We start from the raw sequence: 24,442 nt of genomic DNA, 5'->3' as shown, positions 1-24,442 counted from the left end.
AATATGATAGGGGACTAATATCCAATATATATACAAAGCAGAAATTCAAATAACCCCATTAAAAAATGGGGTAGAGAGCTAAACAAAGAATTCTCAACTGAGGAATACCAAATGGCTGAGAAACACCTGAAAAAAATGTTCAACATCCTTAGTCATCAGGGAAATGCAAATCAAAACAACCTTGAGATTCCATCTCACATCTCACTTAGTCAGAATGGCTAAGATCAAAAATTCAGGTGACAGCAGATGCTGGCGAGGATGTGGAGAAAGAAGAACACTCCTCCATTGCTGGTGGGACTGCAAGCTTATACAACCACTCTGGAAATCAGACTGGCGGTTCCTCAGAAAATTAGACATAGTACTACCGGAAGATCCAGCAATACCTCTCCTGGGCTGTCATTTGCTGAAGGGACCCTGATATAGCGGTCTCTTGTGAGGATATGCCAGTGCCTGGCAAACACAGAAGTGGATGCTCACAGTCAGCCATTGGATGGAACACAGGGCCCCCAATGGAGGAGCTAGAGAAAGTACCCAAGGAGCTGAAGGGGTATGCAACCCTATAGGTGGAGCAATAATATGAACTAACCAGTAGCCCCAGAGCTCGTGTCAATAGCTGCATATGTAGCAGAAGATGACCTAATCGGCCATCATTGGGAAGAGAGGCCCCCTGGTCTTGCAAACTTTATATGCCCCAGTACAGGGCAACGCCAGGGCCAAGAAGTGGGAGTGGGTGGGTAGGGGAGCAGGGGCAGGGGGAGGGTATAGGGAACTTTTGGGATAGCATTTGAAATGTAAATAAAGAAAATATCTAATTTTAAAAAAGGTGAAAAAAAACATTTTAAATGCTCAGTTTAAAGCAGCTATAATTCTTTGATTCAGTTTAAAAGAAAAGTACACTATCTATGATATATATCACTTATATATCAGTTCTGAGAGGGGGACATGGTCTGTTATTCAGTGCCTTCCAAGAAGATTTGAAGATAGTTTCCAACAAAAATAAACATAGGCAAGGAAAGTCAAGCTAATGTGAAAAATAAACCCAGGAGGCGAGTAAGAACAGGAATGAGGTTAAGGTATTAAGTGTACACTGTAAAGTTGTACAGATTTGCTAGAAATGGGTTAAAGTTTATCTAATCTCCCAGGGAACACACATGAATCTCGAAAACCTGCTCAGCAGACTGATTAAAGAGCAACTTGTTGCTTAAAAGAGTTAAAAACATTTGTTAAAGTGATCAGAAATTTCTGCTAAATGAAACGATATTATCTTCACAAGGTTATTCAAATTCACACAGGTAATAAATCTCAGGGGTAAGGACACAGACATAGGCTTTTTGTTGGTAAAAATGTTCTCACTTCTATATAACCCACAATATAGCAAGCACCACCCTAAAGCTTTGGCTTATCTATGATGTCATGGGAGGGTGGAAAAGTATCTCTGACACCAAAAATGATCGTCCCTTTTATGTCTAAACGGCTTCTACAGGCTACAAAGAAAGCAATTTTTTCACTGGATATTTTATTTATTTACATTTCAAATGTTATCCCCTTTCCCCTTTTCCCCTCCACAACCCCCCCTCTCCCATCCCTGCTCCACCTGCTTCTATGAGGGTGCTCCCCCACCCACCCTCCCACTCCTGCCTTACTGCCCTAGCACTCCCCCCTACACTGGGGCATTGAGCCTTCACGGGACCAAGGGCTTCTTCTCCCATTGATGCCTGACAAGGCCATCTTCTGCTACATATGTGGCTGGAGCCATGAGTCCCTCCATGTGTGCTCTCTGGTTGGTGCTTTAGTCCCTGGGAGCTCTGGGGGTCTGGTTGCTTGATATTGTTGTTCATCCCATGGGGTTACAAACCCCTTCAGCTCCTACAATCCTTCCCTAACTGCTCTATTGGGGACCCCATGCTTAGTCCAATGGCCGGCTGTGAGCATTCACATCAGTATCTGTCAGGCTCTGGCAGAGCCTCTCAGGAGACAGCTATATCAGGCTCCTGTCAGCAAGCACTTGGCATCAGCAACAGTGTCTGGGTTTGGTGGCTGCATATGGAATGGATCTCCGAGTGGGGCACTCTCTGGATGGAAGAAAGCTATTTTTAACGTAAATAACCATATCCCTAGCCTTTTCATACAGTTGACAAAACATCAAAAGATAATTGTTTTAAACCTAAGGATTTAATTTTTAATATATTCACATGTCAATTTTTGTTTCATATGTTTTTGGAAGGTTATTCAGATAATTACTTATGTCATAAAACAAGTATAGAAACTACTAGGATACAAACTGTTCCAGTTCATTTTTAAAAAATTGTCAGTAAATGTTCTCAACTATCAAATATTAAAAGGGCCAGGCATGGTGATATACACTTACAATTCCAGTACTTAAAAGGCTGAGGCAGGGGGATAATGAGCTTGAGAACAGCCTGGGCTATGTATTAAATTCCAGGCAAGCATTCCAGGGTAACATAGCAAGACTCGAATAGATAATAAATAATATAATTATTACACATTTTAATTATCATATAATATATGATATATTAATTATATAATATATAACATTATAGTTATAACCAATAATAAATTGGTTTCTAATAGAGAAACCAATAAACCAATCAACAAAATATTAAAAGTACTTTGTTTGAGTCATTAATTACATTCTTATAACAATCAAATGTCAATAAAGTAATTCTTTGTAGCTGATTGACATGAACACATGAAAGCCTCCTAAAATACGCAGTGACTTGCTCTAGCTTGCACAGCTAGTAAGTAAAGGGAATACAAATCTAGAGGTAGCATTTTCACTTGGGCAGAGGACCTTTTCCTAACTTTATCAGAGCTGGGATTTACTTCTGAAGCAACAGGCGTGCTGGGACCAGCAATGCTGAGTGAGCCCTGGCATCGGAGCCCTTGGTTGGATGGGGATAAAGCAAACAAGGTTATTAGTAAGTTATGGTGATCCTAGCAGCCAGGTACATCAAAACACAAGGAGACACCAGCTTGTAAACAGGCAGCAAGCTTACACCACACCCTGGCTTCTAGAGGGGGAGAGCAAGTTAAGTCTCCAGTAACAACATATAATCCCACAGCATAAAGTGTGTCTTCCTTACAGACGAGCATAACAAAGAGGGACTGGGGATTGTGACTGATTGTGGAGACTGTGACAGTCCAGAAACAGCACAATCAAGCCAGAATGCTATCAGGGTAACAGTCTTCTTTAAGGCCTTCAACGAGCAGAGTATAGTCCAAGAAATTATGACTATAATAATCTTCAAGATATTGACACAAAAACATCCTATGCCTTAATTTACCGACTGTGTGCTGGTGTGTGTCCCACACCTCCACTGCGTCCATGTCTTTTCACAGCACATGTGTAAAGTGGTTTCCTTGCTTACCAATGAGGAAACTGAATGCAAGCTAGGTGAGTTTCCTACTAAATGATGGATGAGGTAAGTCTTGAACACTGATAGAAAACAAGCATTGCACACCAACGCATTAGAACTTTAAAGATTTAAATTAGAAGTAATGAAGGAAGTGCACAATGGACTGCCCTGTAATTCTCCTGGTTTTCTGTGCCTTCTCACATACCCTAACACCCAGGTCTAACCTTCAGCATCCTCTCATTACAATGTACATTTCTGTCTGCCTGCTCATTCTACTTTGTCAGATCGAAGTGCTGGCTCCCGCCACTCCTGTCTAAGGATTCCTCCCTTCATCTGATACTTGTCTTTGTAACCTTCTTGGGGTCCCCTCCTAAACAGCCTGGTTGGGGGATCTCAGCATTTGCTCTCTTCTGTGTCCAGTCTGAACTCTAGTGTTCCTTCTCTCTGTTCAGGTTGCCTGTCCTACAGCTGTACTGCTAAGCTGAACTCCTGAGGCTGCCACACCAGGCGCGCTCATGGTTAGGACGGCGCGCCTCTCATTTTCTAGATGATCTCCATCCACTCTATGTCAGTTACCATAAAACTAACTTTCCATTTTCTCAGGGAGAAAGTAAAGAACCGACTTGAGCAAAGTATGACAAAATTCATTAACTGGGTTATTACTTAGAAAACAGTCTTGTCAGTCTGTTACTTAAATGGAGGATTGATTTCTCCTGTGTAATAATTGCATAAAATCTGTCTATCTGCCACTAGGATACAAATATTTTTCTTTAAAAAAAATTTCAACTTCATTGCATGTTATACATTTTAAAGAAAAAACTGAGTGCTGCAACTTAGAATCCTACTTGAAAACTTAGTTTGTCTCCAAAGCTGACAGTTTAAACAGCTCCTTTATCAAACACAAGTCTAAAGTAATATAGTATATAATGCTCAGGTCAAAAATGCTGAAGGAGTTGAGCTTATCTGAATCTTGCATCCTTTTACTTTCTTTTATTGTTGAGTAAAACTATAAAACTGAGTTTCATAAAATATGCATATAAATAAAGAGGTAAGAGAGAAAGCTTGGTTTGTAAAGTGTCTGCCACGTAAATATTAAGACCTGAGTTCAATCCCATAACTTATGTAGAAGCTTAGCGCACGCCAGGGGTGCTATAGTAACATGAATTGTACGTAAGGCCTGCTCCACAGAAGGAAACACATGCTTAGGACTGTCAATCCGACCATGATTCCATGACCATGGAAGTCATAGGTCCCAGGGATGAACCTACTTCTATTATTTGCTTGATGAATATAATATCAAACTGTGCTATAAATATGCATCTCTCTACCTATAGAGCAATAGAGTTTTCAGTCCTTATCAGAGAAATGTCTATGTGCAGTAGATGGCTGTTAATACAGAAACTCACACCTGGTCAAGGTGCAGAAAATAAATGTTTGTCTAGTGCTCAGCCATAAGGGGACATCTTTATCACACCTCTTTCTCTAAGACTCGGGGCACATCAAGGGAGAGGGCGGAGGAAGACTGTTCAGTCAGAGGTTGGAAAGAACCGGGGTACAGTAGTGTCTCTGGATGCACCCAGCTATGGGCATCTGCACAAGATCAACCCTGTAAATATTCTATCATGGAGGGGACAGCAGCCTAAAAGCCACCATCACTAGCTAAGGAACAGCTGACAGCTGATGGCTCAGAGGGGAAGGACAAGGTTCTTTTCTTTGGAGTGTGGCCCTTGGTAGATTGATTGTACTCCAGTGGATGGGCCCTACACTGTTGTGTATATGGTTATGGTCAGCACAAATTGAACTTAATGTATATATATATACTACATATGGGACATATGCAGCTGTCTTTGGCTTCTGTGTACATATGCATATGAACTCACACATACAAGGGCACATGTACACACACAAATGCATATATACTAAGAGAACAATTTGAAAAGAATCTGACCTGATGGAATTATTATTATTATTATTATTATTGGTTTTTCGAGACAGGGTTTCTCTGTGTAGCCATGGCTGTCCTGGAACTCACTTTGTAGACCAGCCTGGCCTCGAACTCAGAAAGCTGCCTGCCTCTGCCTCCCAAGTGCTGGGATTAAAGGCGTCACCACCGCCCGGCCTGATGGAATTATTTTAGTTAATGCTATAAACAAACAATGAAACAAACACACAAGCAGATTTACCAGTAATGTCTACCTTAGGGGACTTAGGTAACAGAATACTGATTCATGCTAAAGACATTAGATGAACTAACTCTTAAGTACCCACTTCTGGATAATATACTTTATAATAATTACTAGAGAGGAAGAGTGTGTGTGTGTGTGTGTGTGTGTGTCACAGACTTGCTTCCAAGGTACCCTACAATTACGTGATTAGATTTCTCCTAAAGAAAGATAGGAACATACTAACTTCCTCAGAATTTCTCCATTAAGAAATGTATTAACCTGGAGATAGATCACCACTGGTCTTGTTGAGGAAAAAAACCCAGACTTTCTTCTGAATGGCCTTCCTCCTGCACCGGCTTCATACGAAGGTAAGGTTAGAATGGTAACTTTTCTTCAAGTTGGCATACAAATAGAGTTTATAAAGAATATTCGTGCCTTAATCTTCCTAAGTGATCCGAAGGAATGTGGTGATTCTGACCAATTACTCTCATCAAGGCGCACCATTAAGTTTCCTCTGTTAGACATAAGCTTCTCACACAAGGAATTTCCATGTTATTTTAAAATACTATTTATGTTGGGTGTTTGAGGTACACTACCGATACTTCAAATAAGAAAAAAAACTGGAATTCCTAGAAGGAAATAATATTTTTCTTGAAAGTCAAAACAAGACAAATTCATTTATTTTCCCCTATACTCACAACATTTTGACCAAGTCTTTGTTTTTACATTTCAGGTGAAAGAATAAAGACTATGTTTTGCATATTTCTATATTTGCATATGCAAAAATAAAATGTTCACATTTGCATATTCCCACAGTGCCTTATCTCTGGGTTGGGCTGCATTAACTTAAGCAACAAATGTGAAGATGTAAAACTAGAGGCTTGGGAGTGGAGCCTGTCCCGTTTGGAAGGCTTCAGTAATTACAGTGCAATGGAATGACACCTGGGTCAAGATTCCAAGCCCACCATTTAACCAAGCTGAAAACACTTAGCCAATTATTTCACGTCTCCTATTTCCAGTTTATTCATGTGTAAAGTAGGGACACCAACATTTCTTTGAGCTGTTTGGAGGATCAGAGGCTGCTATACATTTGTACCTGACGCACAACACAAGTTTAATGAAGAGTGTCTTTTGCTTTTAGTAGTTTCCCTGATTTGCTTTCTTCTCAAATGACATGATTTTAAATTTTAAAAATCTGTTACTTATAAACATAGATTAGTAATAGCTTTGCTTTAGGCTTTTACTGATTATAAATTTGTCTAATAAAGTAGACTTCAATATTTGTAGGTGACCAACGAAAAATTAAAAAAAAAATTATAGAGACAGAAACACTGCAAAATTGTACATAAAGGAACAAGGTTAGTCCCAGCACTTGGGAGGTAGAGGCAGGAGGGAAAACACACACACACACACACACACACACACACACGCATTCTCAAGCAGCCTTACAGAAAGGTCTGTGGGACAGGGAACTACAGTCTTTTGCAGAGCTACAGAAGTGACTCATTTTGGTCAGGTCAAACCCCCAGATGACAACAGCCTGGTTAGGAGTCTGAGCTGCCAGTTCATAGGAAAGGAGATGCTTAGCCCTGACCATTCAGTTAAACCGCTTCTCAATCCCTGCCTTTCAGAAACAGTGAGATAATAGGAATGGTAGCTGTGTGAGCTGTTTGGGATGGTTTGCTCTCTGGCAAGAGGGAGCTATTAGAGGCCGATGTGTTACTTCCTTCAGTGGGAAGTCTCTGCCCCTTTAAAGCAGTGGCTCTCAGCCTTCCTGTGCCGTCGTATCCCTTTACCACAGATCCTCACCTCACAGTGATTCCCAGTCATAAAATCATTTCGCTGCTTCATAACTGTAATTTTGCTACTGTTATGAATCATAATGTTAATATCATATACAGGATATCTGATATGTGACGCCCAAAGAGGTCGCAACTGTAGGTTGAAAACCGCTCCTTTAAAGGGGAGGTGAAAACTGCCATCACAAGGCATGGTAGAGTACAAACTTCATAAACGTTCTTCCAACTTTTCATGAACAAAATTCTAAATTTATTAGGTAAGGCTCTAAGGGGGAAACATTCTACTTTTATTTATTTATTTTTAAATTTTAGCCTTTTCATTCTTTTCTGAACAAAAACTGATTATTCTTTTGAGCAGATAAATGCCTGTCTTTTTCCATTATTTAGGTTCTCTAGGATATAAATAAAATTAATTCTTTTAATTTGTTAAAAATGGAACTATATGCCTGGCAGTAGTAGGGCATACCTTTAATCCTGGTACTTAAGAGGCAGGGGCAGGTGAATCTGTGATTTCAAGGTCACCCTGGTCTACAGTGAGTTCCACGACAGCCAGGGCTACACAGAGAAAGCTTGTCACCAAAACAAAACAAAAATAGATAAAATGGAAATATATATATATATATATATATATATATATATATATAATAAAAATAAAATATTCTCAAAGCTATGATGTCTTTAATGGAAGAATACTAGAAAACAGAAGAATCTGGCATATAAATGTAGTCAGCACTTTTTCCATTTTCACTGACTGGTCCTCTGGGGCATTTATCCTTATTCTACAATCCTGAACAAAATGTGGTCTTGATTTCATTCCTTCAATTACTTTACAGTGTAGGTTACAAGAATCATTTGGGTGGTAAGTTAGCTCATAACTGTGGGGTCTTTAGGCTTGAGCACAGCCAGGCCCAGCGCATGTGCTCCGTCATCATCATCACTCTGGTTTGTGTCTGCTCTGTTTGAAGGCGTCTTTTAAACTGGCACTGCACTTAGAAAAGCCTTCAAACCTCGCACTGCTGTGTAACGTGTCTTTCAAGGCTTTCATCAAGGTCACTGGTAAGGGAAAATTACTCGGAATGGAATTCAACTCCTGTGATTAAATTCACAAGGGCACATAACAAAATGATTTACCAGGCCACATTAGGCAGCCTGGATGGCCTGTGCTTATTTTAGCAGCTAAACTGGAAACCCAATATAATCCTAACCTAGATACCATGTGCCTAAGTGTGCTAACTCTCTGCCTTAGGAGTCCTGTGATCTTCATTACACATGAATTTATAAATCCATTTTGCTTCTCAAATCCAGTGATTCTCTCACTTCCCATCACTTTATGTGACCTGTGGAATCCCACTAAGGCAGTGGCTCTCAATCTGTAGGTTGTGACTCTGAGTTCACAGCGGTTGACTAAGATTACTGGAAAACATAGGTCTTTACGTTATGATTCATAACAGTAGCAAAATTACAGTTATGAAGTAGCAACAAAATTAATTTTATGGTTGGGGTCACCACAACATAAAGAACTGTATGATGAGAACCACTGCACTAAACCACTGGAAGAAATTTAACAAGTTACTTCAATATGATGTAAGTCAACCTACTGTTCTGACACAATTTTCTGCTACTTTTAGCCTAATTAATGTGGAGTGCATTCATATATATGTGCCTGCATGAGTTAAGAAAAGGCTACAAAAGCACAGAACTTCTCAACATATTGAAGTCTTTCTATTCGCTTATGGATGTGGAAGGTAAAGTGCCCAAAGGGACACAAAGCTACGCACACGGACACACCAGCTTGTGGGTGTGACTTGAGAGTGCTTGCCTCTCTGCTCACATAACGTCTTCTCAAACTCTCAGTAGAACCATCTGTCCTGCTTTAAATGAAATTACACCCAGAAAACTTACAAAGAGAATGCACACTGCTGAAATGCCTGTGTGCTGCTGTTAGAGTTCCGGACATGCATTTATGTGTGCGTCCGCTCACCCTGTAAGTACAAGCGCACTGTTTCCCCAGCCCTTCCTAACTGAAGAGTTCCAACTGTTCCATGACATCATAGCAAGGGCCCCAAAGAGGAAGAATGGCTAATAGTTCCTGCAACTCACAGGACTCTGCAGGATCTGAGTGACTCGCTTCCTCTGCTCCATCATATTGAAGTCCTGTCGTAGATCAGGAGACATGTTCCTCTCTCGAAGGTACTCTGGATCACTTTCATTGATTCGGTCAAAATACCTCTCTTTGTGAGGCATGCTGGGAGGAGGAGGAGTGGTAACCACAGCCGGGCTGGTGTCTGAACTCATGTCTCAAGTCTTCCTCTCTACAAAGCAAGCACAGACAGGAGGACACTTACTACAACACCTTGGTAAATTCACTTTACAGGAGCCAAGTAGAACTTTTAAACTCTTGGAAACAAACTTTCTATTAAAAGCAGCTCTGGGGACTGGAGAGAAGATTCAGGGGTTGAGAACACTGGCTGCTCTTGTAGAGAAGCTGGGTTCAATTCTTAGAAGCCACACGGAGGCTCACAACTGTCTGTTACTTCGGTCCCAGAGGAGCCAACACCCTCTTCTGGCCTCTGCACCAGGCACAGATGTGGTGCATACATGTAGGCAAAACACCCATATACATAAAATTAAAGTAAAAATCTAAAAAAAGAAGAAGAAATTAAAAAGTAGCATCATGGGGAAAGGCTGCTTGATCTAGCTCAATGGTTAGAGAATTATTGCCCTAGTGCACTCATGGCCCTGGGCTTGAGTCCCAGCACTTAAAAATGTAAGAAGGCGGCTTCTCCAAACATACGAGAAAAGTTGTTTATGCAGAGAAACATTTCCTAACAAACACAAAAATAAAACTTATCTTAGATTATGATGCTTGTTAGAAGTTACTATTTTCAGAGCTAATGAAAATTCATGTCTAAATACTGAATTTTTTAAACAAAATATATGATGTTACTTATTTTAAATTAATTTAAGGGACTGGAGAAATAGCGCGGTGATTAAGAACAGGTATTGCTCTTGCAGAGGACTCAGGTTTGGCTCCCGGTACCCACCTCAAACAGCTCATAAACATCTCTAACAAAAGCTCCAGGGATCCAAAGACCCACAAAACACAAGCCCTGTCCCATACATGCCCATACACGCACACACACACACACACACACACACACACACACACACACAAATACATAGTTAAAAACAAAATTAAATATTTAAAAATAAATAAAACTAATTTAACTTAAAATGTAGTCTAAGGTCAACTCATTTGGGTTTGAGGAGGAAAACAAATTTTTATAATTTGATCAAGACCCTGGTAAAATTCAGGCCAAAAAAAAAAAAAAAAAAAGTCATTGTCACGTAGTTGAGACATCTTTCTCCTATTTTGATTTTAAGCCTATATATGTGCATCTTAATTTGCTCTACTGTCTCCCAGGGAAACTGTCTTATGCTACATGTGGAGGCCAAGAGCAGGGAGCTGACAGGACTTGATATCAGGGGGAGGAGACAGCTAAGCATCCTCCTCCAGGCAGGGTGGGGAGCAGGGACATCACCCACACCTGTGTGTGGTACAGGACCAGCCATGGGCAAAGATGCCATCTGTCCTGTGTCATCTGTGGGGCCTTCCAAGCTGACCAGTATTTACAACTTAGGGGATAACAGATTGGCCTGCGCTTCCTCCTCTTCCTCTTGCTGTGCTTGTTTTCTTGGTCTAACTGAGTTTTTAAAGGAAGCAATAATCAAGCACCCCGGAGTAAAGCACTGAGCACTGATGGTGAGGTGCACGGGTGGGTCTCCCCTGGCTTTACGTCAGACCAAACTTTTGCCCCATCCAAGAAACTTCCCATTCCTTAGCAGGTATAACTTCCTAGTGTATGAAAGACTAGGTTTTTCAAATGATCCAATAATTTCCCAAGAGAATGTCAGAATTGTGACAGTTGCGAGACTAACTACTCAGGCAGACAGCACTTCATCTCCACAGAAGTCAAGGAGAAGCCTGCCTCAGAAGTTACATGAACAACTGACTCACTGATCTTGACTGTTCCTGACACTGAGGATAACACTTAACTGGGCACGTGACTATGTCTAAACACTAGGAACAATCTATCTCCGTCTCAGAAACAAGAGGACTCACTGTGCTTCAGCTTGTGCTCACTGGCCGGCTACAGACAGTGGCTAACCATCAGGAAGCAATTGTCTATTCTTGACAATGCTGACTGAATTAGAATTCCCAATGTCAAGAATGCTGCTGCCTTTTACCACAGAAAGGCACTACTGTGGTTCGTGTATAATATCAAAAAGTATATAACACTTCAAACAAAAGCTAGTTGCAGTGGTTACCCGGTGCATGATTCATTTACATAAAATCCCTCAAATGGCAACATTGTTCAAGTGGAGAACAGAGCAGAGTTGATGTGTGAGAGGGGGTAGTATGCTCAGGACAGAGTTAGGATTCAATATATGCATTAAGTGAACATGAGCAAAACCAAGAAAACCCTGAAGAGGGTGAGTGTCAACTGAGCGGGTGCTGTGACCCAGCTTGAGGTAAGCACCTTAACTGAGAACATCATACATGTGTAAGATGTTTTCCCACCAAGTTCACACCTTTCTCTCCTTTCCAGTTCCTTCCCTATCACTCCTCCTTCCCCTTCATCATTTCCTCCCAATTTCATTTTTCTTAAAGCCCATGGAATCTACTTCATGATGCCAGTGTTTGCATGTGTTTAGGGCCATCTACTGGAGCAAGGATTCCCTCTCACAGGCCACATCCCTGTAGAAAACGGACTCTCTTCCTTTCAGTAGCTAGAGCTGAGACTTAGTGACGACCTCCTCCATTCATGGTGGGGGTGTAAGTGGCTTGATCTTACCTATGTGAGCTATATGTGCCCAGAAAACACTGCTTCACTATAGTCATCCTCTGCTTCTGGCGCTTAAATTCTTCCTTACCCCTCTTGTGCAATGATCCCTAAGCCCTGGGAGGGGTATGTGTTATAGATGCACCACTGAGGGCTGAGCACTCTACAGTGTCTTACTCCTCCACCAGTTGTGGGTTTCAATGCCAACTGCCATCATCTACTACAAATCTTAGCTTCTCTGATGAGGGCTGTGGGACATATTATTCCATGGGAATAAAGATACAAATGTAGAAGAATTCTGTTAAAAGGATATATTTCTACATCCATTTAACAAAAAAATGGCAATAGGTTCTTGACCCTGCCTATGGTACCAGGCATGAATTCATGAGCTGAGGGCTTTAAATGCATTCAGAAAGTGGCCAGTGTTTCCATATACATGTGTTGACAGGTAAGACAGCACTGTAGCTCTCAGGGCTCACATCTTGGTGTGGCTGATGCCTTTTCTCCTCTGGTAGCATGCATAGCATCTTCTAGCACTAAGAAAGCTAGCCAGTCAGGATGACACTTCTAAGTTGTTACCAGTCTGATTTCTCCAAGTTCTATGAATCAAATATGTTATGTTTTTAGTAATAGGGTCTTATCATTAAGTTTTGTGGGGTTACCAAGACAATGGCAACAGCCCCTAATGTTTTTAGAGTCTACTGAACCAACAACTCAAAGAGATGTAACCCATTCCTAGTACAGGGCTAAAACTTAGCCTACAGTGCCTGAGAGAGGCACTTCCTTCCACCCACTGATATAGGGTACTTCCTGTTATAAGTGAATTACATATGCAGATGTCTATGTTTTAGGAAGCTTCTACAATAGTAGATATGCCTTGTTCCATAGGCTGTTTTCAAAGATCTTTAGTGTTCTCTCTCTAGACTCCCTCCTTACCTTGTCTTCCCATCCCCCACCCCATATAAGTTTTGTAAGATGACGTTAATGGGGAAACTATATGAAGGGTACACAGCATCCCTGCTGTTCTTACAACTGCACGTGCAGCTATAATTGTCTGAATTTTTAAATTTTAAAGTTTAATCCTAATAAAATTAATATTCTGTAAGAGTAGAAAAAAAATACTTCCCATTTCCAGTAATCTAAGTTTATGATCAACCCTGCAGAGGGTAAAGCTTATACTATCCCTATCTTCAGACATTTTCAGTACTAGAAAACATTTTGAAATAGTTTAACCAATGTAACTAAATTGCACCTGAATAAAAATGAATAGATTATAACACCTGGAATACAGTACCACTAATCCTTCTCATGGTGTTATGGGATGCAAAATGTGGTTACAAGAGCAGTTTTCCTAAGCTAACCAAAGTTAAAATGAAGCCCTCTGGGACACAAAATGAAATTCAGTATTTGGGAAAATAGGTATTTATTTAGTAGCTAGTATTTAGATCTTAGTACCAGTCAAGACACACACCAAAAGATGTAGCAGGGGAAATACCAACCTCAGTGTGAGCTTGAGAGGAGGAACCTGCTGGGCAGGCAGGCAGAGCAGTTTAAGTAGGACTGCTCTCCGGGAGACCTTTTACAGAGCTAAATGCCATGGAAAGAAGTGGGCTAGGAATTTCAGCCAACTAGTATCCTAAAAAACTTTGAAATGAATTCTGAAAGTGTCTATGTGTTCTTTCCCATCAAAAAGCAGCCTGCCTACTACAGAGTACTGGACTATAGACCAAGAGACTCTCCTGTTTGTGCCAGCCACAGGGCTGAGGGATGCAAATTGATCATTTCTAGCTCCATAGTACCTTCTTTTTAAAACTGACCACACATTTTAAAAATACTATACACATCTATCCAGGCATGCTTTTAGTACCTACTAGTAATGCACACCTGAACTTAAAAATAGTATAAAAACATGACCCAGCACAAGAGAAGGCCTGGGCCAAGTAGTGGGAGTGGGTGGGTAGGGGAGCAGGGGAGGGGGACGTATAGGGAACTTTTGGGATAACATTTGAAATGTAAATAAAGAAAATAATAATAATAAAAAAAATTTTAAAAATAGTATAAAAACTAGTGTAAACTGTGCAAAAATAGTATTATATCTTTGAACAGTGCTCTGTCAGCTGAAAAAGTATAATTTTTAAGATAAAATGCAAAGACTTCTGGTTAACACTATAAACTTGTCAGCCCTGTGGGTTTTCCTCTGGTACAGTCTTTGGCTGTTCAGATTAGAAATAAAGACACTAGGAGTGTGGCTAGTGAAATGACTCCATGGGCAAAGACACCTCATCTTGAAAAAGAACTCCTGAGATTTGACCTCTGACCTCCATACATGCACACAAACACGAGTCTAATGAAAGATTTAAAAAGGTATTATTAAGGGGATGGGGATTTAGCTTAGTGGTGGAGCACTTGCCTAGCAGCACAAGGCTCTGTAGTTGACCCATGGGGCTGGGGCTGGGGCTGGGGCTGGGGCTGGGGCTGGGGCTGGGGCTGGGGCTGGGGCTGGGGCTGGGGAGAGGACATTGAGAGCAAATAAAACTCTACTTTAAAAAGCCTCATGCCAAGTATCCACATAGTACCAATGCAGCATGAAGGTTAACGGAATAGGATACGACACAGAAGTGATATTCTAGAATGGTGGCTTTCAGACCCTTTGAAAAAAATAGTAATCTACAATAAGAAAACCATTTTCTGCTATCTTCACATAAAAACATTAGGATATATAATGAAAAAGTTAATGACCTGATATTTTGATGGTCATTCTGATATTTTCTATGTTAATGTCTTTCTCCCTGCTTCTTAAAGAAACACTAATGACACTGATTACTGGTCTAGTAGTGGGTTGTGCCATAGGTTTCAATGTGCTGCTCTAGAAATTCTAAGTTACAGTACAGCTAAGAAATGGAAAAGATCTATATACCACGAGTGTGGTAAGTTGCACAGAAGACTGAGGAGTGTTTTCGAGACAGAAAAGAAAGATGCAACTTCATTTTTTCCTGTGTATATGTGTGCTAGAGGTTAACATGAGATGTATTCTATGATTGGATCACTGGGCTTGCCGGCTGCCAGCCTAGCTCCAGATTCATTGAAGGTCCCTGCCTCAAGACAGTAGACAGTGAAAGAACAGGCCATTCAATATCCTTCTCTGGCTTCTGCATGAACACATATAGCCATGCACAGAGGTCCACAGATGTCACACACATTATCCCCAGCCACAAAACAAACATAAAAATGGAGTATGGACATTCTACAACAGGCTAAATCTTGAAACACCATGAAAGGTAAAAGAAGCCAGTTATCACAGACCACACATTTACATGAAATATTTAGAACAGGCATGCCTGCAGAGGCAGAATCCGGATTATTGGTTGTTTAAGATTGGGAGAAAATAAGGGGTAGCTTCTAGTAAGATTTTTTTATATATAGAATGATGAAATGTTAAAATAACTATAATGATAACCATACAATTCTGTGACTGCATGAAAAACCATGCTGGGGTATATAGCTCAGCTGGCAGTATTTGCCTAGGATGCATAAAACCCTGGTCTGATATCCAGCATCATACAAACCAAGAGTGTGGTACAAGCCTATAATCCTAGGACTTGGGAGGAGAAGGCAGGAGGATCAAGTTCAGTCATGCTTGGCTACCTAGCAAGTTCCAGGTTATGCTAGGCTACCCGAGAGCCTGCTTCAAAATAACAAAGAACCCACCAACCATACACATTGACTAGGAAAAGTATATGATGTATAATTTATATCCCTATAAAATTATTACCTTAAAAATCTCAGGCTGTTGAGATGGCTCAGTGGGTAAGAGCACCTGACTGCTCTCCTGAAGGTTCAGAGTTCAAATCCCAGCAACCACATGGTGGCTCACAACCATCTGTAACAAGATCTGATGCCCTCTTCTNGAGTGTCTGAAAACAGCTACAGTGTACTTACATATAATAAATAAATAAATCTTTAAAAAATAAAAATCTCACTAGAGAAGTTCCTGACCATCTTGCAAAGCTGGAGTGGGGCCTGTACAGTCACCACAATAGTAGGCACTGGCTGCAGTTATAACTCCTAATTAACCTGCTCACAGTACACCTACACTATAAACAATTCAAACAAAACAACAACTTATAAAACATCTTTCCAAACTTCAAATTCTTGGTAGTTTGAACTGTTTTCCAATAAGGAGAGGGGCTGTGCTTCCAAGTCTCAGCCTGCTGTCCCGCACTTGGAATAATAATCAAACACGTCGAGACTTCAAAGCAGCACTGGTTAAGAAACAAGTGCTGTTTATTGTGTTAGCTCTTCTGACGGTTCCTATGGAACATGAGGATATTTGAAGTTCTAGAAAACAACTTAGACCCTGCACAAACTGTGACAAACCATATCCTTAACCACTGACTTTAAGTTTGAGTTGCTTTCATCGGCTAGACACAATTTTATATACAACTGACACAGCAGTCAGTTGATTTGAGAAAATGATCAGAATGTGTAGTTAAGGAAAATGGAAACAAGTAAACCTGGCATCAAATAGTGCAGAGGGCACTTTCTACATCCCCCAAAGGAGAAAATTTAATTATCTGACAACACACTGCACCTTGTTGCTACAGTGGCTGTTGTTACAACGCCAGTTCTCTTGGACTGTTGGATTTAAAGATCACATTTTGCAGATGATTCCAAATCATACTTCAAGGTGGTGATTTTTTTTTTAAAGTACAATGCTCAAGGTATCATATATCATATATTGGTACAAAATCACAGCAATGACATTTATTTACTACGTGTCACTTTCATGTTATTCCATGGTCTAACTTTACTTCTTCAATGAAATTTAAGTGAAAAGGGCTATCACACCATGCTTGTTTATACGAATAAATGCTATTGGCGCATGAATAATGTTAAAAGGAAGGGCTACAGTGCAGTAGTTCATGAATGGCCTTATCATTCTATCAATTCAGTATGTACAAACAGATGTAGAAGTGAGGTAATTATGTAATGGTTTGTTCTAAATACTGAAAGTGCTGAGTTATTAAAGATATGGAAGTACCCATTAAAATTTTATTATTGTGCTGTTTCACTTAAAGTCTTTTAAAAATTAGAAGCAAAAAAATCAACTAGAGAATTAGCCCAAATTTGTATTTTCCAGATTGCATGACAAGTGAAGAGGTATTAATAATGAGATGTGCTTAGACACACAGCCAGCAAGAGCATGCCCAGCTCTTCTGGAGCAGGCTCTCCCGCCACACCCTGCACCTCCTCAGAGCCACACCTTATAGATGTTAATATATTACTTGTTAATCTGTTACTGTTCAATAAAGCATGTGAACAAGCTTTCCATGGACAGACACTATTAGGAGATGGGGAATTAAGGAGTGAAATGCAGCAACTATAATGGTGTCATAAAGGACTGAAGTATATGCCATAAAATTCTGAATTCTAAGCAAAAAGAAAAAAACATTTTCAGGGTGAGGAGCCCTCAGAGGAAAGGTGCAGAACACCACACAACGCTGCTTAGTGTTTTGGAAGTTGCAGGTGTTAACTGTATACATAGCTGCTATGTATCATTTATAGGCCATCAGCAAAATATGAAATTTTCATTTTACCTCTAAAACCATGTAAGCGTTAGTTTGAAAGTTTGAAGCTCTACCATCAAACAAGCTTGGAAAGACTACGTTAGGATCTAAAGCAGTAAGTACCATACACCAAATGCACAAGGACGGGACACTGAGAAAGCCGGGCAGGCAACAGACATTCCTAGTGCTCAGGAGACAGAGGGAGGAGGGTGGGGAGCGTAAAGCCAGCCTTGTGTACACAGTGAGACCAGGACTCAAGAAGAGGAACAGTAACAACCAATCAATCAAACACACACACACACACACACACACACACACACAAAAAATAAATAAAAAATAAAAAAAATAAAAAATAAAGAAAAAGTAAAAAGAAAAGAAATAGAGGAAAAATTGGCTTATAATGGGTCTGGTGTGGTGGCTCATGCCTGTAATCCAGTACTTGAGTTCAAGGCCAGCTTAGGTCACAATAAGTTCCAGACAAGCCTGACCAATAGTACCTGACTGTGTCAAATAAGGAAAGTCAGGGGAGAGATTACATGGCTCAAAGACGAGATGAGCAAGGCAAGACAGAGGACTGGTGACAGGAGTGTGCCCAGGTCACGGGTTAGTTCTGTCACTGACTGCGTCTCCTAGATCCAGGAAACAATCCAGAACATGACCTCCATGAGAAGTGAGGGTTTATGAAGTGAGCACTCAGTGCAGATCCAGGGTTTGGGAAAGCCTCAGCACTCAGGCTAGTCTGTAGCCATCCCTCAGATAGTTGGCTCATTCCCACTCAGTCCTCCTGGGGACAAGGACCGGCTCCCCCATCCATCATGAGCTTAAGTTTACTTCATTCTTTGAACAGAACTGAGTTTCAAAAAAATCAAAACTCCTTGCTTTTGATATTTTCTTCAGTTATGTTTGAGGTCAAGTTCATTCTTAAGTATTATGGCATATTACCCATACTCAGAAAAAAATTTAAATGAATATTAAAAATACAAGTGATACAGAAAACCTCCCCAAATTCCCATTTTACATCTATTTATTAAGCTAAAAATATTTTGGTTATTTGTTTTGTGTGTGTGTTTGTTTGTTTTTTGTTTTGTTTTGGCCATGAACTTTCAGGTTCCCTGCCTTCATCTCCCAAATTCTTGTATTATAGGTATACTGAAAAAAATTTCCAATTCTCTTCAATCTGAAGAAACCTACCCTACAAGGCACATTATTAAAAATGAGTTGGGTTTGTAAAGGAACCTTCTGCCCCAAAGTCTAGAGAATTGAGCTGTTGCTGTCTATCACACTTCTGAGTCTCTTCCTAGGGGGTCACTGTGATTAATGGGGATAGGAGAGGCCTGCAGGTGGGGAAATGAAACAAAGTGCCTTACTTCAAACACTTCAAACTCGCAGCCAACCATTGCACTGAGCACAGGGTTCCGAATGGAGGAGTTAGAGAAAGGACTGAAGGAGCTGAAGGGGTTTGCAACTCCACAGGGAAGAACAACAGTATCAACCAATCAGAACCCCAGAGCTCCCAGGGACTAAACTACCAACTAAAGAGTACACATGGAGCGACCCATGACTCCAGCCGTGTATGTAGCAGAGGATAGCCTTGTTGGGCATCAATGGAGGAGAGGCCTTTGGTCCTGTTAATGCTCGATAGATGCCCCAGTGTAGGGGAATNCCAGGGCAGGGAGGCGGGAGGTGGGTGGGTGGGCTAGCACCCTCATAGAAACAGGGGGACAGAGGATGGGATACGGGGGTTTCAGGGGTGGGGGACCGGGAAAGGGGATAACAATTGAAATGTAAATAAAGAAAATATCCAATTTAAAAAAAAGGAGGGGGAGGAAGGGGCTGATGGTTCAGCAGTTCAGAGGACCTGAGTTCTAGCTCCAGCACCCCCCTGGGAAGCTCACAACTGCCTCTTTATTCCAGCTCTCCAGGGAACCTCTGGCCTCTGCAGGCACTTACGCTCACATATGCACAAGCACGTATGTACACATACAATGAAAATATTAAAAATAACTCAAAACAAAAGTGAAGTAAAATACACACAAAAATTTACCAGAGACTTTGATCTATTTCAGGGATTTCAGCTGGAGAATTTGGCTTTCTTTACCACAGCTGGCAAAACACTGCTGGTAAAACAAAGTCCACAGATTTTTACTACAAAGGGGTCTGACTGAAGGAGATCTTCCAGCCTTTATAACTGGGCTGCTAAGGCGGCCGCAGAATCACAACCTGGTCTGCTCTCTTCTTGGAAATCTCGTGCTGAGCCAGATGTGTGACACACTAAATCCAGAAAACAGTACTTGGAAACTACTTCACAGTATTCTTGGTAATAACCTGCCAGGATAGAAGCCTGATGGTGCTTTTTAAGGGAGCTCAGAAGCCTGATGGTGGTTTTAAGGGAAGTCCATAAAAGAGATTCTTGATTGGCCACAGAAATTTGTTTCACAAAAGTACTTTTTCAAAATCTTTATTTGCCAAAATTCAATCTTTAGATGTCAAGTTTCCACCTTCTGATTTATTTGTGTGTGTGTGTGTGTGTGTGTGTGTATGTGTGAGTGTGTGCCCAGGCGCTCCTGCAGACGTCAGACAACCTCAGGTCTCTCCTCTGTGATGGGCTCGAGGATCTAACTCAGGTTTAGCAAACCTTTTATTTTCTGAGTCATCTTGCCAGCCCTAATAAAGCTAAAGTTTGATATTCCTTAGGAAATAGATAATTTCCAGCTTAGAATGGTTTGGACACACATTTTAAAAACTACATGACGTTGTGAGAACAATATAAATGCAACATAAATTATACTTTAAATTTTGATCTTTTTTAAAATGGGCCTAATACAGTAGGATGGCCTCTGTTTTTCTCAAGTTAACTAAAATATTTATTAAGTAACTTCTGATATCAGAAAAGTAAAACAGTGATCTCTAAACATAGAATAGTGGTACTGTGGTCACCATATAGAATATTTCTCTGTTCTTAAAACATCTCTTCCCCCTTACTCTTGCCTCTCTCTTGCCCTCCTGTCCCACCTCTCTCCTCACTCTCTTCCCCCTCTCTCCGTGTGGTCATGGCTGGCCTCTACTCTACTTCTCTCCTCTCCCCCCTCTCTGCCTTTCTGTGCCTCTACTACCCTCTTAACTCCCCTTCCCATGCCCTGAATAAACTCCATTCTATACTTAAAAAAATTTTTTTCCTCTATTTATGTTCATGCGTATGGATGCTTACATGTATGTCTGTGTACCTCATGCATGCAGCAAGGCCTAAGGCCATCCTAGGCCATCAGGTCCCCTGAGGCCAAAATTATCGATAGTTGTGAGTTGCCAGGTGGGTCCTGGAACCAAGAGCAGTAAGTGCTCTTAAGCACAGAGCCATCGCTCTATCCTGGGGTTATTTTCTCTTGCCACTGGGCACCCACTCAATCACAAACACAGTCAGTACTCTACACTGTAATAAGCACACACACACACACACACACACACACGTAGTATAAACACTGAAGTATTACTATATAGTGCTTGCTAGATTAGGTTTATGAATTAAATTCTCTGCTTATGAAGGATGTACAGGAAGCAACCCTGTCACAAGCTAAGGAGCATCTATACTGAGTTGGATTATCAACTGCTCCAAGCTCTGTTGTGTCTTGGGAACCTCTGAACATGATCTTATTTCTAGTGAGAGGAAGATGAAAGATTTTAACAGAGGAAATACACTCCAACAAAGTACAGGTGATGAGAGAGACAATGGGTTGCAAGCCTAGGAACTACACACATGGGTGGCATCCTCTAGAAGCCAGAAAGGAGGCATGGCCACATTTTCCCCAGAACCTCTAGAAGGATCTGGTTGGACACATCTTGAGACTGTAGCCTCCAGAACTCTGAGTATAATAAAATTCGGTTGTTTCCCACTATCTAGTTGTGTACTGTGCTATGGCAGCACTAGCAAAGCATGCTATTCCAATGGAATTCCCATGGAATACCTATTTAGGGAACATTTTGCTATCCTATCAGTGTGGAGAACACAATTCTGAAGAATTAAAACTTTGCAAAACTAAAGAAAAACATGAAAGCAGTAATTCAAACAAACATTTGATACAAGGACAATGAATTTTTCCCCATGCTGAGATCTCTGCTATGTATGGTAGACTGAAAAGTTTGAGGAAAATGAAGCAAGAAAATGTTATCATGTTAGATTATGAACAAAAATGTCTTTATAAAACCCCATGAAGATTCAACAAGAATTCCAATCATAAATACAAGTTGCAACAGGTCTTTCTTCTACCAGAACTGAGATGTTAAAGCAGGTACCAAATCATAAAACAGTAGTGTGATGAAATGCCCTTTTGACTTAAACAAGGGTGGGTTTCAAATGCCACATGTTCAGTAGACATTCTTGCTTTGTATGCATGCTCTCTGCCCTTTTCTTACAGAAGAAGCTATTAAAACCAATCTATAGCTTTAGCAGCATCCTGGGATTGGTTCCTTATGGTTATGAGAACATGTAAGAAGCTGGCTCAGGAGGAACGAAGTATCCACACGTCGTTGGTCTTCCTTCTTGATTTTTCTTGTGTTTTGCAAATTGTATCTTGAGTATTCTAAGTTTCTGGGCTAATATCCACTTATCAGTGAGTGCATATCAAGTGACTTCTTTTGTGATTAGGTTACCTCCTTAGACCAGGGAACAAAATACCCATGGAAGGAGTTACAGAGACAAAGTTTGGAGCTAAGACGAAAGGATGAACCATCCAGAGACTACCCCACCCAGGGATCCATCCCATAATCAGCCACCAAACACAGACACTATTGCTTATGCCAGCAAGATTTTGCTGAAAGGACCCTGATATAGCTCTCTCTTGTGAGGCTAAGCCAGCGCCTGGCAAATACAGAAGTGGATGCTCATAGTCATCTATTGGATGGGACACAGGGAGGAGTTAGAGAAAGTACCCAAGGAGCTGAAGGGGTCTGCAACCCTATAGGTGGAACAACAATATGAACTAACCAGTACTCCCAGAGCTCATGTCTCTAGCTGCATATGTAGCAGAAGATGGCCTGATTGGCCATCACTGGGAAGAGAGGCCCCTTGGTCTTGCAAACTTTATATGACCCAGTACAGGGAAACACCAGGGCCAAGAAGTGGGAGTGNGNGGNTAGGGGAGCAGGAGGGAGGGAGGGTATAGGGGACTTTTGGGATGGCATTTGAAATTTAAATGAAGAAGATATCTAATAAAAAATTGAAAGAAAAAAAAAGAAGCTGGCTCAGTGCTGCTGAGTGTCAAGTCCATGTTGTTATTGGATTCCACACTGATATCTGACTTTGATTATTAAGAAATAGACAAAAACCTTGCTGAGTTACTAATTTTGAAGACCTCTAATCATTCATGGGTGATCTAAATCCGTTTATTTTTCTATTGGGTAATTTCAAATACTCAAATGCAGAACCCTCCCATTGCTTCTCTCTGTGAACTTCTACCAATTACCACCCTTTGCCAATATTACCTTGTCCCTGTGTTCTGCCGACATGGCAGGGTGTGATAAATTCCTCATTCTCACTGGTTATAGAACTGGGCTCTTTCTAGTTGCCTTTTGTTGAGAAACTGCCTTCTTCTTAAGGGTTTGTTTACCTGAATTCTTTCTTTCCAGTAACTTTGCCCTAGTTTAGTCTTCTGTTTTCACCAAATCACCCTGGAAAAAAATATATAGCAAGAGGGGGATGTTTTCAAAATACCCAACTTTTCTTGAGCTCCTATGCTATGACTATTTAATTGCTTTAAGGAAGGAGTATGTTTTAATCATTGAATCTCATAACAACCCTGAGATGTAAGTACTGTTACCTCAACTTGATAAGGAAGAGTCTTAGCTACCTCTCTATTGCCATGTGAAGAAACACCGTGACCGAGCTGGTGCAAGGCAGCAGGCGAGCAAGCATGGTGCTGGAGCAGTAGCCGAGAGCTTACATCTGATCCATGAAGCATTAGGCAGAGAGTTGGCCAACTGAAATAGTGATGGTTTATTAACCCCAAAGCCCACCTTGGTGAAAGACCTCCTCCAACAGGGCTGCACCTCTGAATCCTTCTCAAACAGTTCTACCAAAGGTCTTGGGACTGAGAGACACGGACAGACAGGGACTACGATGATTAACCACTCAGATTCTTGAGCCTCCAGGAGCCATTCTTATTAAAACTACCACAGGAAGAACAAAGACATCAGAGACAAAACACTACCTATCCATAGTCACACTCTTATGCTTGGCTCTAGAACCAGAATTTTCTTCACCTCCACTCCCATTTCCAAAGTTTGAGTATTTTAGACTTAAAGTTGTTAAGATCTTTTTGCAAAACTTTTCAACTTCTTTCCTATCCCAGACTCAAATCAAGGTTCCCATTCTTGAATGTGAACTCTTGTGTAAAATATATATTTTCATGGACTGGCTATCTTCAAGATGAAGTTTATCTGAACACCAGAATGAAATGAAGGCTTTGGCACTTGGGAATTTAAATCTGATCAGGAACAAACAAACATCCCTGGTTATCTGCAAAACTCAATGATCCACACAACGGAATCTAGACAATAATTAAAATACTTAACTTCAAACAGGAAAGGGCTTTTCTAGATCTTGGTACCTAGATTACACATGCCCCATTATTTTACACAGAACGGTGACCGACATGAACTGCTGTATAGATTTGCTGATTCTTTTTTTTTTTTTTTTTT

The 24,442-nt window shown here is 40.8% G+C and overlaps 1 protein-coding gene across 6 annotated transcripts in view; it reads right to left on the bottom strand.

Moving 5' to 3' along the window:
- The window catches only part of Add3 (adducin 3), a 112,300-nt gene that overhangs the window by 21,664 nt on the left and 66,194 nt on the right, over positions 1-24,442 (bottom strand). For all 6 annotated transcript variants that reach the window (XM_021187319.1, XM_021187287.2, XM_029538398.1 and 3 more), the window contains one exon: positions 9,442-9,653. In XM_021187319.1, coding sequence (XP_021042978.1) covers positions 9,442-9,636 — 195 coding nt within the window. In that variant the 5' untranslated portion in view covers positions 9,637-9,653. The remainder of the gene's footprint in view (positions 1-9,441; positions 9,654-24,442) is intronic.

This window comes from Mus pahari, chromosome 1, assembly GCF_900095145.1.
Source record: "Mus pahari chromosome 1, PAHARI_EIJ_v1.1, whole genome shotgun sequence".
In the NCBI taxonomy this organism is placed as follows: Eukaryota; Metazoa; Chordata; class Mammalia; order Rodentia; family Muridae; genus Mus; species Mus pahari.
The sequence above is the reverse complement of the archived record's forward strand: the minus strand, read 5'-3'. Positions and strand labels throughout refer to the sequence as shown.